General features: G+C 55.7%; 1 protein-coding gene across 1 annotated transcript in view; it reads right to left on the reverse strand.

Annotated features, from left to right (window-relative positions):
• The window catches only part of COL23A1 (collagen type XXIII alpha 1 chain), a 348083-nt gene that overhangs the window by 7846 nt on the left and 324713 nt on the right, over positions 1–15524 (reverse strand). Inside the window, exons 12-25 of the mRNA XM_030808513.1 lie at positions 14958–14984; positions 12753–12815; positions 11977–12039; positions 11464–11508; positions 10066–10143; positions 7703–7756; positions 5277–5321; positions 3786–3875; positions 2863–2925; positions 2447–2503; positions 2198–2224; positions 1084–1146; positions 947–1000; positions 635–661 (exon numbers count right to left, since the gene is read on the reverse strand). Coding sequence (XP_030664373.1) covers positions 635–661; positions 947–1000; positions 1084–1146; positions 2198–2224; positions 2447–2503; positions 2863–2925; positions 3786–3875; positions 5277–5321; positions 7703–7756; positions 10066–10143; positions 11464–11508; positions 11977–12039; positions 12753–12815; positions 14958–14984 — 756 coding nt within the window. The remainder of the gene's footprint in view (positions 1–634; positions 662–946; positions 1001–1083; positions 1147–2197; positions 2225–2446; positions 2504–2862; positions 2926–3785; positions 3876–5276; positions 5322–7702; positions 7757–10065; positions 10144–11463; positions 11509–11976; positions 12040–12752; positions 12816–14957; positions 14985–15524) is intronic.

The following is a 15524-nucleotide window of genomic DNA, read 5'->3' on the forward strand; positions in this document are numbered from 1 at the left end:
CATCTATCATCCATCCATCCCTCCACTGCCATCATCATCCATCCAACCACTCATCATCATCCATCCATCCATCCATCCCTCCACTGCCATCATCATCCATCCATCCACTCATCATCCATCCATCCATCCATCCATCCATCCATAGTGGATAGATGAATGGATGGATGAGTCCATTCGATCCTCCGTCCATGCATCCATCATTCTTCCATTATCCATCCATCATCCATCCACCCATCCATCCATCATCCATTGATCATCCACCTACCCATCATCCACTCATCCATCATCCATCTATCCATTCACCCATCCATCCATTTATCCATCCATCCATCAATCCTGCATCTATTATGCATTCATCAATCCATCGATTCATCCTCCATTGTCCATCCATCCTCCATCTACCAATGTTTCCATCCATTATCCATCCATCAACAATCCATTCATCTATCCACAAAGGACCTACGCTGGGTTGTGCACTAGACTTGGCAATGGGGACACAGGGGGAACCAGTCAGTTGCAGTCCCAGCCCTGGGGAAGGGGGTCACACTTGAGTAGCCAGATCAGGTTACTGCATGAGGGCAGAAGATACACACAAGAGGCACCCAATTACTCAAAGTGATAATAAGACACTTACATCTAGTCCTGGCTCCCCGGGTCTGCCCTGAGGAGAGACACAGAGTGGGTGAGAAGGGTTGGGGAGGGGTGCTGGGAGCACAGCTGCTGGGAAGTCCAGCCCTGTGGGTTGGCCACAGACATGGGGGCAAGGAGACCCACCAACCACGCAGGCATAGATGGAGGCCAGGACAGACCTGGCATCCACAGAGCCTGAACTCTGGCCCTGTAAAGTGCAGGAACCCAGTGAGGTACAGGGTTGGGGTCCCCGGGCCGAGCACCACCATGATCAGGGGGCCATAGTTGGAGAGGGAGTTCCGAATGAGGCGGTTACCTTCTCTCCTTTGGTTCCTGGCAGCCCAATAAGGCCCGGTGGGCCAATTGGCCCCTGGATAAAAAAGGAATGGGTCAAGAGGCATGCTAGTTACAGGAAGTAACACCTTTGGGAAAAACAAGGCTCGTGAGACTCACAGGCAGGCCGCTGGGGCCTCTCTCACCAGACGCGCCCTTCTCTCCCTTTGCTCCATCCAAGCCCTGGAGACAAAGGAGGGAAATCAGTCAAGGGGAAGGGGTTAGACAGACAGCAGGACAGGCAAGCTTGGAGACTGCAAGGGAGCTGGAATGTGGACAGAGGAACAGACACAGGCTCCGCCAGGCCTGGCCCCAGCTTACTCCCTGGTGAGGGTGATCAGGAGGAGCTCTGGCCATGCGCATTGCGTCTTTTCCCGAACACGCTCCCTCAGCCCCATGGAAGGTGATTCCGGTCACACCCATTCCAAAGATGAGGAAAGCCGGTGCAGAGAGGGGCGGGGACAGGCCCAGCCACACAGCGGGAGGCAGCAGAGCTGGGTCCCCATCAGGCTTCTGCGGCAAGCCTTGGACCCTGTCCCTGATAGCAGCTGCCTCTTTGAAACATGAACTGTGGCGGCCTTAAGAGAAAACAGAACCAGAAGCAGTGCATCTAGTGGGGATGCAGACTCAGGCCTGGGGTTCCATGATTCTCAATCCCACATCTGGCCTCTGAGCTGGGGAAGCAGAGATTTGCTCATGCCAGGAGGGTGGTATGACAAGGAGTGAGGCCAGATGGCCTCCCCTTCTGTGTCTGCCTCCCTGGGGCAGGGCATGCGGGCAGGCCACACTCGAGGATTTAATGTAAGAGCAGGGAACACGCCATTATGTAATCTACACCAAGCCCGCGACTTTGTGCTCAGACTGTGGCAGCTGAGAGACAGATGTGTGTGGGGAGAGGTGGGGACAGTGCAAGGAACTGACAGGCACAGAGAAAGGAGAAGGGAACAAGCAGTAGAAACAGTTGGTGGTGGACCTGAAGAGGAGAGAGGGACAGACTGGGGTCCTGGGCAGAGGGAGAAAGTGGAGAGGAGAGCCTCAAGTGTGGAGGCGGGGCACTGGCCTCCACGACATCAGGGAGGTTATGCCCTGGGGACTTGGGACGTTCAGGCGCTCGGAAGACTCAGGGATGGGCCAGGGCAGAGCGTCAGGCCCTTTGTTTTGCCCATTGGCAAGGCTCTTGGAAACTGCCCAGGCGGTGAGTCTGAGGCCAGTAGAGGGGTCTATGCCCACTCACCTTGGGACCCTGGATTCCCTGGAGGCCCTGCAGGAGGAGGAAGCAGATGAGAAGGCTGGCTCCGGACCCTCTTGCAGTGGCCACTCGCTGGCCCCTGGGGCTCTGTCCTGGGCTCTGCCCTCTGCCCATGTGCCCCTCCCTGAATGAAGACGCCCGCTGTCTCCTGGCTCATGGCTCTGGGGCCTAGCCCCCACCCCGCCTCTTGGTTTCCTGGCTGCTTCAAACCAAACCAAAGCAAACCGTCCTTACCATCGGGCCTGGGGGGCCAGGGGGGCCAGGGAGCCCTGGCTCCGCTACGAGCTGAGCCTAGGGAGGGTGAGAGACAGGTTAGTCACCCACTGCCTGTCACCCTCACCCACCCGCACCCGAGCTCATCGCACACTGCTGGATAGAGAGTCTCCTTCCTGCCCGCAGAGGGCAGAGTCTGGTGAGCTGGGGGCAGCTGGTCTGTGGAACTTATAGTGAGCCGAGGTTGTGCCACTGCACTCCAGCCTGGGAGACATGGTGAGACTCTGTTCTCAGAGGGGCCTCGCTCCTCTTACTCTCCCTCCCCTACTGCTCTGGGTTTGCTCAGGCCAAGTGGCCTTTTTGTCCCAAGGCTCAGGGTCCCCACCCAGCCTGTACTGGGTGTTGGGGGAAGCCCTGACCCCCCCATACCCCCTTACCAGGCTCTCCTGTAGGCTGTCAGACGCCGACTCCCCCTTCTCCCCCTTGAGGCCGTCAGCGCCCTGCAGGACGACATGGCCTGTGAGTCCTTTGTGTCCAGCACCCATCTCACCACCCACGGTGCTTAGTGACCTCCCTTCCTTCCCCCACGTGGCTTCTGAGGGCAGTCATCAGTTAGCTGTTGCAACTGAAAAGTCTTTCCTAGATCCACGTACCACGCCCCGGGTGGTGAGCAGCGGGGCCTTTAGAGAGCACCTGAGCAGCCGCACCGATTGTTTTCCTGGGGTACAGGGAGCAACCAGGGGCTCTGAAGCAAAGACCTTGGGGTCAAACCCCAGTGCCCCCTCTAGCCCGGTGATCATCAGGGATGGAAAGTGGATGTGTCCCAGTGGTGGCGTAACACCTGGTGGCTCTTCCAATTGGGCCACAAAAGCAACAAAAATGATGAGGACAACGGTGGGTATTTGCTGTGTGACAGCCACCACTGTCAGCCCAGCCACAAATGCCCTTGAGGGAGGGGAATGATCCCCCCAACTTTGGAGGTGAGAAAACCAAGGCCCCAGGAGGTTAGGTTGCTCGCCGAGGGTTCCAGAGTCAGCCAGGACGGAGCTGGATGCAAACTTGGGCAGTTTAGGTCAAGCACGTGGCATAACCACCTGGCCAACGTGCTCCCATGGCCACACCTCCTGATTTTACCTGCCATCTGAGGCAGGTGGAAGGCTTCTTCCAGACGAAGAAGTGGAGGCCGGGAGACAGGAGGACAGCGCTGGCCCAGAGCCTAGAGTGTCCCCGGCCGGCTGGGCACTGAGACCGCAGGGGCTGTCAGGGGCACGCCCTGGCCTCCCCACAGCATGGGGGACACACAGTCACCTCAGGGCTTCCACACAGGAGGCGTAATGTGTAGCCCAGCCCAGCCACATACCGGGAGGCCGGACAAGCCCATCTCGCCTGCTTCCCCTTTAAGTCCCGCTGGCCCAGGCTCTCCTGGGTCTCCTTTGTGTCCTTTGGGACCCTGAAAGCCACAAGAACAAGGGATGAGTGGGGCTCAGGAGGTCCCCTCCCTTCCCCACCCCAGCAGGTCCCCAGAGCTCAGTTCGTGGTAGGGCCCCACTTTCTCTTTGTGGGGCCCCACCTCCAGCCATAGTGGCTGGAGCCTTAGCCGAATGCAGTGGGTGTGGGGGTGGGACACAACACCACTCCTGGCTCATTGCATCTGGGTGCGGGCACCGCAGGGCAGGGGCCAGGGGCAGATGGGTGGAGCATGTGAGCCTGGAGCTGCCTCTCTGGGGGCATTCATGGGGCCAGCTCTGTGCTCACATCTCAGAAGCTAGTGGTGGGACTCCCCACCCCCACAAACTCGTCCAGCCACCGAATCCCTCCATTCAACCAATTACGTAATGTCCAGGATGAGACACACACTGCGGACCCAGCGGGAAAGACTCACCCTCACATAGCAAGTGACCCCACGAATATGCTTACGTCTGTATAGGATATCACACACACACACACACACACACACACACACTCACACACACGCTCACTCAACTCACACACACGACTCACACACACACTCACACACACACACACACACACACGCTCACTCAACTCACACACACACACGACTCACACACACACACTCACACACACTCAACACACACACACACTCAACTCACACACACACACACTCTCACACACACGCTCACTCAACTCACACACACACACGACTCACACACACACACTCTCACATACACTCAACACACACACACACTCACACACACGCTCACTCAACTCACACACACACACGACTCACACACTCGCACACACAACACACACACACACTCACACACACGCTCACTCAACTCACACACACGACTCACACACACACACGACACACACACACACTCTCACACTCAACACACACACACTCAACTCTCACACACACACACACTCAACTCACACACACACTCACACACACACACTCAACTCACACACACACACTCAACTCACACACACACTCACACACACACACTCAACTCACACACACACACACACTCACACACACACTCTCACATACACACACACTCTCTCTCTCTCTAGAATTGGGGCAATACCTACGATGCTCTTAGCCTTTGTGGCTTTTCACTACGTGCCACACACTGCACTGAGTGTTCTTCATACACAGAGTTACTCAGCCCTGCCTGAGAGCGGGCAACTTGCCTGGGGCCTGAGGGCAGACCAGGGTTTGCACACAGGCAGCCTGGTGCCAGAATCCATGATTTTTGCCTCTCTCACACATGGTCTTTCTCTAACTCTGTGCACACATGCACACGCACGCGCGCGCACACACACACACACACATACACAGCCCAATACCAGGCACTGGCATCACCAAGGACATGAAAGGCCCAGAGACCTTCTCTCCATCGATTCCTGGGGCACCGGGCAATCCGAGCTCGCCCTGGAAGGGAAGAGATGGCAAGAGGGGTTATGCCTTCCTTTCCTAGAGAGGTGTCAGCAGCCAGAGGGCCAGGACACACTATGCACCCGGCCCAGGGTGGGTCTTTGCAGTTGGACCTCTAGCTGTGCCAGGACCCACCGCCTCCTCTTTCCTCAGCCCATCACGAGCAGATGTAGCTCATGGCTATCACCTGTAAGTTGTTATGTCACAGATTCAGGCGCTGAGGCTTGGAGGGTTAAGTGACTGGCTTCAGGCCACCGAGCCCAGGAACAACGATGCTGGGACCAGATCTGCCTGACTTCAAAGCTGTTGGCTCTTTCTCTTGAGACAAATGGGCAGGATGCAAACGAATGGTGCAGGCCACAGGGTGTGCATAGCTGTCCACCTGCCGGACTGGTGTGCTGTCACAGGGGGTGGGTTTTCAGTTCTTTATTTTTAGCTGGTGCATATTTATAAAACACTACACCCAACAGCAGCTAGATATACATTTAATTTGTGTGCATATAAAACATTCAACAAGAAAGAACACTTTGTTTGACTCTAAAACAAGTTTTAATACATTAAAAAGATCAATATTGTATTAAAAAGAGTATGTTTTGGCTGGGCATGGTGGTTCACACCTGTAATCCCAGCACTTTGGGAGGCTGAGTTGGGTGGATCACCTGAGGTCAGGAGTTTGAGACCAGCCTGGCCAACATGGTGAAACCCCCTTTCTACTAAAAATACAAAAAGTAGCTGGGCTTGGTGGCACAGTCCTGTAATACCAGCTACTTGGGAGGCAGAGGCAGAAGAATTGCTTGAACCCGGGAGACAGAGGTTGCAATGAGTTGAGACGGTGCCACTGAACTCCAGCCTGGGCAAAAGAGCAAGACTCCATCTCAAAAAAAAAAAAAAAAAAAAAAAAAAGAATATGTTCTCTAATCGCAAGATAATTTTTTTTTTTTTTTTTGAGACAGAGTCTCTCTGTGTCTCCCAGGCTGGAGTGCAGTGCCACAACCTGGACGCACTACAAGCTCCACCTGCTACGTTCAAACAATTCTTCTGCCTCAGCCTCCGAAGTAGCTGGGATTACAAGCGTGCACAACCACGCCCAGCTGATTTTTGTATTTTTAGTAAAGACAGTGTTTCACCATATTGGCCAGGCTGGTCCTGAACTCCTGACCTTGTGATCCACCCGCCTCCACCCCCCAAAGTGCTGAGATTACAGGCCTGAGCCATGGTAATCTTAATTAAATAAGAAATTAATAAAATATCTGGTCAGCTGGATACAAGAAGTATGAAAAATCTAAAACAAAAAAGCAAGATATCTGGAAAAACATCTCCAAGTATTTCTAAATCCCCAAGTATTTCTAAATAATCCATGAATAAATCAAAAGAGAGCTTAGAAATTATGTTGAACTGAATAAAAATAAAATTCAACATATCAAGGTTTGGAGGATGCAGCTAAAGCAGTGCTTATAGGAAAATCTATAGCTTTAAAAAAAGTTTTAGATTCAGGGGGTACATGAGCAGGGTTGTCACATGGGATTGCACGATGCTGAGGTCTGGGCTTCTCATGATTCTGTCACCCAAGTAGTGAGCATAGCACCTGATAGGTAGTTTTTCAACCCTTGTCCTCCCCCTTCCTCCCTTTTGGAATCTCCAGTATTTATTATTCCTATCTTTGTGTCTGTGTGTACCCAATGTTTAGCTTCCACTTTTAAGTGAGAACATGCAGTATTTGGTTTTCTTTTCTTTTCTTTCTCCTTCCTTCCTTCCTTTCTGTCTTTCTTTCTGTATTTCTTTCTTTCTTTCTTTTTTGAGACGGAGTTTTGCAATCTTGGCTCACTGCAACCTCCGCCTCCCAGGTTCAAGCGATTCTCCTGCCTCAGCCTCTCAAGTAGCTGGGATACAGGCATATGCCACCATGCCCGGCTAATTTTTTGTATTTTTAGTAGAGACAGAGTTTCACCATGTTGGCCAGGCTGGTCTCAAACTCCTGACCTCAGGTGATCCACCTGCCTCGGCCTCCCAAAGTGCTGGGATTTACAGGTGTGAGCCATCACACCCAGCCCATTTTCTTTTCTGTATTAATTCACTTAGGATAATGGCCTCTGGCTGCATCCATGTGGTTGTAAAGGACATGATTTCACTCCTTTCTACAGCTGCATGAATTTTCAGTTTAAATGTATGAATGAGGCTTCCCAGGGAAATCTCCCAGAGTAGATAGAACCCAGGAAGAAGGCACTCAGCCTGGGAGCCCAGGCCCTTTCTCTGAGCTCCCAGAAGCCAGGCCAGGACACCCGGAGGGAAGTGGAAGAGGGTCACAGAGCAGACAGGAAGCGGGAGGTGGGCCCTGGAGACAAATGCTTGGGGGACCACACAGCTGCATCTGCACTGACCTTGGCTCCAGGGATCCCTGGTGGTCCTGGGGGCCCCTGTGGCCCGGGAGGCCCCTGTGTGTGAAAGTGAAGCCAGTCAGTGTCATTGGTTAGGCAGGGCCTCCCTTCACTGCCCACCCAGCTCCCCACCTGGAACCAAATCCCTGTCCAGCTGAGCTGAGCAGGGGCAGGGTCCTCAGGGACTGCGTCTTCCCCAGTCAGGTCAGGCCACACTGTGCAAGGCTTTATCTGGCCGCCCAGGCTTGGGGGAGGCCAGGAGGTGGCACCCAGCATTTGACAAGACACCAGTGTCTGCTGCCATGGACGGCCCTCTGCCCCAATCCAGATTTCTTCACGACATTCCCCTGCTCAAGATCTTGCTTTGGCTCCCTATTGCCTCTCGAAGCAAGCTTAAATCCCCTGCTGGCATTTAAGGCCTGCCAAGAATGACATCCCCAATGGTGGCCCAGCACCACCATCTCTGACTGTCCTATGAGCTCTCTGACCTTCTGGCTCCGCTGCCTGCCATCCGCTGGGCCTAGGGAGTTCCTTAGTCTTGCAGGTAGGGGTGGGGTCTCCGGTGTTCCCAGGTCCGACCCCATTCTCAAGCTCCTGTCCTGATCCAGGCTTTCTGCAGGCTACCTGCCACCAGGGCCCAGCTGGCCCCTGCTCAGCCTCCACACTCCCCTCCCCTCCCTTCCGAAAAACTGCACCCCGCCCAGCCCCTGCCCCACAAGCTCTAGGTTTCTCCCCTCTCGCCTCCCTATCCTGCGCCCTTCTTGTTGGTGTCCCATTGAGATGTCCCTGGCCTCCATCTCATGTACCCTCCTCTAGGCCCAGGCCCAGGACCTCCCTACCTGGGGTCCCCCTGCTCCCTGCTCCAACATTCGCTTTCGTTCACTGTCCATATCATTCCCTAGCTAGCCTTCCCCCAATATGTTTTTATTTTTTATTTTTATTTTTGAGATGGAATCTCCCTCTGTTGCCCAGCCTGGAGTGCAGAGGTGCGATCTCGGTTCACCACAACCTCCGCCTCCCGGGTTCAAGCGATTCTCCTGCCTCAGCCTCCCGAGTAGCTGAGACTACAGGCACGCATCACCATGCCCAGCTAATTTTTGTATTTTTAGTAGAGATGGGGTTTCACCATGTTGGCCAGGCTGGTCTCGAACTCCTCACCTCGTGATCCATCTGCCTCGGGCTCCCAAATCACTGGGATTATAGGCGTGAGCCACCGTGCCCGGCCGTGTTATTTTTATAACATCATCCCCTGCATGGACTATGGCTGCCTGCTGCCCATCAAATTGAGTCAGCATCTCAGTCTGGCATCCAAAGGCCATCTCTGGCTGGGCGTGGTGGCTCACGCCTATAATCCTAGCACTTTGGGAGGCCGAGGTGGGCGGATCACTTGAGATCAGGAGTTTGAGACCAGGCTGGCCAACATGGTGAAACCCCGTCTCTACTAAAAATACAAAAATTAGTCGGGCATGGTGGCATGCCTGTAGTCCCAGCTACTTGGGAGGCTGAGGCAGGAGAATTGCTTGAACCTGGGAGGAGGAGGTTGCAGTGAACCGAGATCACACCCAGCCTGGGTGACAAGAGTGAAACTCCATCTCAGAAACAAAAACAAAAGTTCATCTCCCAACTCCCTGCACTCATAGGGCTTCTCCCACAAGGCTCGGTCAGCCTGGGACACACCATGCATGTGCCTGCCATCTGGGCCACGCCACGCCACGCCACACCATGCATGCCTGGGGGTGGGTGCCACAGTTCCTGCCAACTTGTACTTCCCCAAAGCCTGTGGGAGATAACTGGAAGTGATGCTCAGGTGGGGCCAGAGCCCCCGTCCCAGTCTGGTCTCTGGTGACCACTCCTTCCTCACCCACCTCCCTTCTGGGGTACCCATGAGCTGCTGGCACCCAGTGCCTCTCTCCACTGGTGGTAAGTCCCAAGTTTACCAGCAACTGGGCTGGGAGGTCACACATCTCTCAAGGCTGCGGGGGCAGAGCTTGCCACTCTCATCCTCCCCGTGACATCATTAGAAGACCTAGCCCTCCAGCCTGTGTCCTCTGAGAAGGTCCCAGGAGACACTGGTGGGACCAGACCCCAGGAAATGCTCTGCCTCCTGCCCTGAGCGGGAGCTTCCCTTTTTGACTTGGCCTCTAGGGAGCTCGGGGCCACGTGGGCCACATTCACAGGGGCTCTCTGAGGCGGGTATTGGCATAGCCCTGGTTTCCACAGTGGGTGCCTAGTAACACTTGGGGTCTTTGTGCTAAGCTGCCTCTCGTCCCTTGTGTAAAAAAGTGCGGGATTAATCACAAAGGGAGTGATTATTCTCTAAGGAAAATCATATCTAAGGCACATTCTGGTCCCACCAGGAACACTACCTTGAGGGCATCCAAGATCCTGCCATCATAGTCGATCACCACTGTGTCTCCCTGCTCGCCCTTGAGGCCTGGGGCACCCTGAGGCAGGAAGAAGAGTAAGAATTTCAGGGAAGAGCTACACTGAGGGGGGGTGAAGTGGCAGCTGTCCCTGCATCACACCCAGAGAGAAAGCAATGGAAGAGCCTTGTCACCCAGGCCACACGCATGCCCTTCCCCAGGGTGGATCCCAGCATGGGAGGGAAGGGGAGGCAGGCCCTGGGGCCAGCTGAGGGACCTGTTTCCACCTGGTCTGACGGGCGGCTGTAATTGCCCTCATGTGGGCGTTCAGGCCCGACCCCTGAGTTCTCAGGGGAAAATGGAAAGCCTGATTTTGATGTGACGCTCTTTAGATTTTTAAATGTTGGCAACAAACAGAAAAGCCCCAAACCCTCCAAAACACAAAGACATGAGCAGGCTGGATGTGGCCCCGGTGCCTCCACTTCCCAGCCTCTGGTAGAGGCTTCACGCGCCACGCACCCACACGACGATTCCCGCCTGGTTACAGGTGCCCATGCGCATGCTGCACACTCATTGTGCACACTCACACGTGCATGCGTGGCCGCTGGCCAGCCCTTCCCTTGTGAACCTCACTTCCCCACCTAGGCTGCTCTTTGCTTGGGGTACAGTGAAGGCTCGGGAGCACGTTGGTCCGGACCCTAGCCAATCCCTTGTGCAGCCTGGAGACCCTTGCCTGGGCCTCATTTGCCAGCCCTCCCCCGTCCCCAGTCACAGCCTGCCCAGAATTGCCTGGCTCACTGGCTGCCTAATCCAACCCGCTCCCGCTCCCCACCACCTGCATAGCCAGGCGGGGGCTCTGATCCATTTTTTTTGGAGGAAGAAGCCAGCCTCTGGGAGCATGAGGAGAGAGAGCCGAGGCCAGGATCCCGGACATCACCCTAAAGGTAAGGTATGTTGATAGGGGCTGGTTACAAAAGATCTGGGGTGGGCTGGGGCGCTGTGCTCCTGGTGGCAGGGACAAACCTCCCTGTGGGGTGGGGAAAAGGCAAGGCCTGGCCCACTGCGGCAGGATCAGGCATACGACAAACGGAGGACCTGTGTCTGAATACATAAAGAAAGGAATTTAGATGGACATGAGCTCCAGGGGACCGAGAGAGATCTGGCTTCATAATAGCAGGTGGGGACTCTTATTTTTATACCTCCATATTTGAACATTTTACCCAAAAAAAGCACGTACTATGAATTTTCAAAAATCACTAATAAATGAGTTTAAAAAGTAAAATACTCCCAGTTCCTGTAGCTCCACTGCTCCTCTGGGGTCTCTGTGGGGACAGGGGCTTCTGAAGCTATGGGGACCCTAGATCTCATCCCTGAGGCCTCGCCTGAGAGGTGGCAGCTTACCCGGGGCCCTGCAGCTCCATCCGTGCCTCGGTGGCCAGGCTCCCCCTGTGGAGACATGCAGTTGCAGCCAGAGGTGCAGCTGTGAAGCCAAAACATGCCTCCCACGACCCTGCCCCCAGTCCCCTCTTCCCAGGAGGGCCCAGGGCCCGAGTGCTAGAGCCCTAACAGCCGAATGTGTGAGAACAGCACACCAGGAACGGGGCTCCTCCAGGGGCCTGCGAGACCCTCCTCTGACATCACTTCGTATAGAGGTGGGGACGCTGGTGTCCAGTAGCCTGAGGCTGCATGGTGAGTTGGCCACAAAGCTGGGCACCAGTGGAGGCCTTGCCACTCACCCAGATTCACCACCGCTGCCCCCACACCAGCTTCTGACACTGCTGAAGGAGACCCTTGGGTCAGGCCCTCCTGGGACTTAAAAGGGCAAATGAGAGCTGAAACCACATCTCCCACTCCCGACTGGGTGAAGGTCTGAGCGGAGCCCGCAGGCACCAGAGCAGCAAGCTCTCATGTCACCTTTGGTCCTGGGGCACCATCCATGCCATTCTCTCCCCGAGGTCCCACGCTCCCTGGCTCGCCCTGAAATAGAAACAGCTGCAGTGAGAGCAAGTGCGAGACGGCACGTGGCGGGTGCCTTTGGGGGGCGGGGGTGCCTTTGGGGGGCGGGGGTGCCTTTGGGGGACGGGGGTGCCTTTGGGGGGCGGGGGGTGCCTTTGGGGGGCGGGGGGTGACTTTGGGGGGCGGGGCTGCCTTTGGGGGGCGGGGGGTGCCTTGGGGCTGCCTGAAGCCTTTCGATTAGGCCTCCTAGCAGATTGTTACTGAGTCCATGGGGGGTGTGGGCGGATGGACCTCAGGGCTCTCCCTAGCCCAGGGGACTCAGGACCACGGCCGCCACCTTCTGGTGTGGGCCTTGGCGCTTACTTGGGGCAGCTCAGGGGCTCAAGGGACATTTTGGAGACTGGCTGGCCAGGATTTGGTGGCTGCTGCGAGGGGTTGGGGGAGCAAGGCGTGAGGATGACACCTAATTCCTGGCTTGGGGACAAGGCAGAGAGTGAGGCCCCCTGAGATGGAAACAAGAGGGCTTGAGGGAGTGAGGGAGGCACGCCGCCCAGGTGAGACGCTGGGCCTGTTGTGTGGTGGGGCCGGGGCCTTCCTCTGCCTCTCTCCGGCCTGCGCTGGACACTGGCCTAGGACCCCGTGGTGCCAAAGGCACAGGGTAGGGGCTTCACCAGGCAGACGGGAACCATGGGAGTTGGAGGCAGGGGGCCACGAGGGGAGTGGCAGATCCTCACCTTGGGCCCTGGTGGTCCAGGGATCCCTGGTGGTCCGGGCTGGCTTGGTGTCCCATCGTCGCCCTGAGGAGAGGACACCTGGGGCTTGCTGGTCAGACCCTCGGGTGGCCAGTGGGCCCCTCCCTCCTCTGGACTTCCCAGCACACCAGTCTGCTCCTGGCACCTGCACTGGCACACAGTACCAGGCAGCTCCTCCCCGCCCTCCTTGCCCCTCCAGGGCAGGGGTGGGGTCACACTCATCTCTGTGTGTCCCCTGTCCCCACCAGCCCAGGGCTGGCATTTGCAGAAAGAACGGACAGGCAGGCGAATGGGGGTACATCCATCCATTCATTCCCCCTGTGGGCCAGGCAGCTGAGGCCCCTGCTCAGGTGGAGTCAGAGGAGGCCAAGGAAAATGTTCAAATAAATACAAGGTTGGCTGGCACGGCGGCTTGCGCCTTAATCCCAGCACTCTGGTAGGTCGAGGCGGGAAGACTGCTTGAGCCCAGGAGTTTGTGGCTGTAGTGCCCCATGATGGCACCTGTGAATAGCCACTGCACTCCAGCCTGGGCAACAGGGCAAGACTCCATCTCTACAAAAACCAGAAAATAAAAAATGAGCCGGGCATGGTGGCACACGCCTGTAGTCCCAGCTATTTGACAGGCTGAGGTGGGAGAATTGCCTGAGGCTGTAGGGAGCTGTGATCATGCCACTGCATCACAGCTTGGGTGACAGAGTGAGATCCTGTCATATATGTATATATATACAAATAAATTCTAGGCACCATGTCAGGAAGTGGAGTAGTGTTGAGAGGAGAAGAGGATGGCATGGTGGTGAGGGATGGCAGGGAGGGCTTGTTTCAGCAGGTGGCCAGGGAAGGTCTCCTGGAAGATGGGAGAGGTTTTTTTTGTTTTTTTTTGTAAGACGAGTCTCGCTCGTCTGCCCAGGCTGGAGTGCAGTGGTGCAATCTCGGCTCACTGTGAGCTCTGCCTCCGGGTTCACGCCATTCTCCTGCCTCAGCCTCCTGAGTAGCTGGGACTACAGGTGCCCGCCACCACACCCGGCTAATTTTTTGCATTTTTAGTAGAGACGGGGTTTCACCGTGTTAGCCAGGATGGTCTCGATCTCCTGACCTGTGATCTGCCCGCCTCGGCCTCCTAAAGTGCTGGGATTACAGGTGTGAGCCACCATGCCCGGTCTGGTATTTTGGTTTTTGAGACAAGGTCTCGCTCTGTTATCCAGGCTGGAGTGCAGTGGCACGATCATAGCTTACTATAGCCTCGACCTCCCAGGCTCAAGCGATCCTCCCACCTCAGCCTTGGAAGTAGCTGGGATTACAGATGCATATGCCACTGTACCTGGCTAATAGTTTTGATTTTTAGTAGAGATGAGGTCTTGGTGTATTGTCCAGGGTGGTCTTTTTTTTTTTTTTTTTTTTTTTTGAGACGAGTCTCACTCTGTCGCCCAGCAGGTTGCAGTGCAGTGGCGCAATCTCGGCTCACTGCAACCTTCGCTTCCTGGGTTCAAGTGATTCTCCAACCTCAGCCTCCAGAGGAGCTGGGATTACAGGTGCCTGTGACCACGCCTGGCTAATTTATTTTTGTATTTTTAGTAGAGATGGGGTTTTGCCATGTTGGCCAGGCTGGTCTTGAACTCCTGATCTCAAGTGATCCTTCTGTTTTGGCCCCCTAAAGTGCTGGGATTGCAGGCGTGAGCCAGTGCGCCTGCTGGCCTTGGGGGAGGGTTTTGCTGAGAGCTGAATGAGGTGAAGGAGGAGGCTGGCTCAGGAGAAGAGGCCGGGGAGGATAATGCTCATTCAGTGGTTTCAAGCTTGAGCTCACATCAGTGGCACCAGGGGCTGGTCAAACAAACTCTGGCCCCATCCCAGTCTCTGATTCAGTGGGTCTGGTGGGCCCCAGGTCCACACTTTGAGAACGAGTGCCCCCGGCCCTGAAGTGGGCATGAATTTGATGTGTTTGAGGAAGGCAAAGAATGAGTGAGTGAATAAATGAATGAATGAAATGAATTCTGGCCTCACGGAGAGTGAGGACAGGGCAGCCACCTGCAGTGAGGGCTCAGGTCTGGCGAAGAGAAGGCCGCCTTCCCTGTGGGTTGGCTCCCACCCCATCCCGTCCCCCTCCCCATCCCCATTCCGTCCTAGCCCCTGCCCTTCTCTCCAGCCACTTCCCAACACTGACCCGGAAGCTCCTCCATCGGCCCTTCTCACCTTCTTTCCAGGTACTCCAGGCTCACCCTGGGGGAGGCAATGGGGAGTTCAAGAGCAAGGTCAAAACCACAGGAGTGTAGCCCAGACCCCAGACCTCTTGTTTCTCGGGTAGAAGTGGCCCTGATGACCCATGCCCAGGGCCAGCCCAGAGACCCCTGAACACTTCAGAGGGCTGCGGCGGACAGTCTTGAATTCCACTTCTGAGCCACTCACTCCCAAGCTCAGCGACCCTGGGCAAGGCACTGTTCGTGAAAGTGGAGAGGTGACTCCTGCAGTCTCAGAGGGCTTTGGAGGATGAGGCACTGGCGAAGCAAGCTCTTTCCATCCTTCCTCCTCAGGCCAGAGGCTCCATCTCCGTCAGGGAGGACCAGAGCCCACCTCCCCACCCACACCCTCCCCAAAGAGAGCAAAAATGAAAGAGCTGGCATCTGCAGAGGCTGGACAAGCTAACATGGTGGGAAAGCACGTCCACATGAAAACCTGTACATGGATGCTGACATCAGCTTTACTCAAAACTGCCAAAACCTGGAAGCAGCCAACAAGTCCTTCAGTCGGTGAGTGGGGAAA

Source organism: Nomascus leucogenys, unplaced genomic scaffold (genome assembly GCF_006542625.1).
Source record: "Nomascus leucogenys isolate Asia unplaced genomic scaffold, Asia_NLE_v1 Super-Scaffold_3019, whole genome shotgun sequence".
NCBI lineage: Eukaryota > Metazoa > Chordata > Mammalia > Primates > Hylobatidae > Nomascus > Nomascus leucogenys.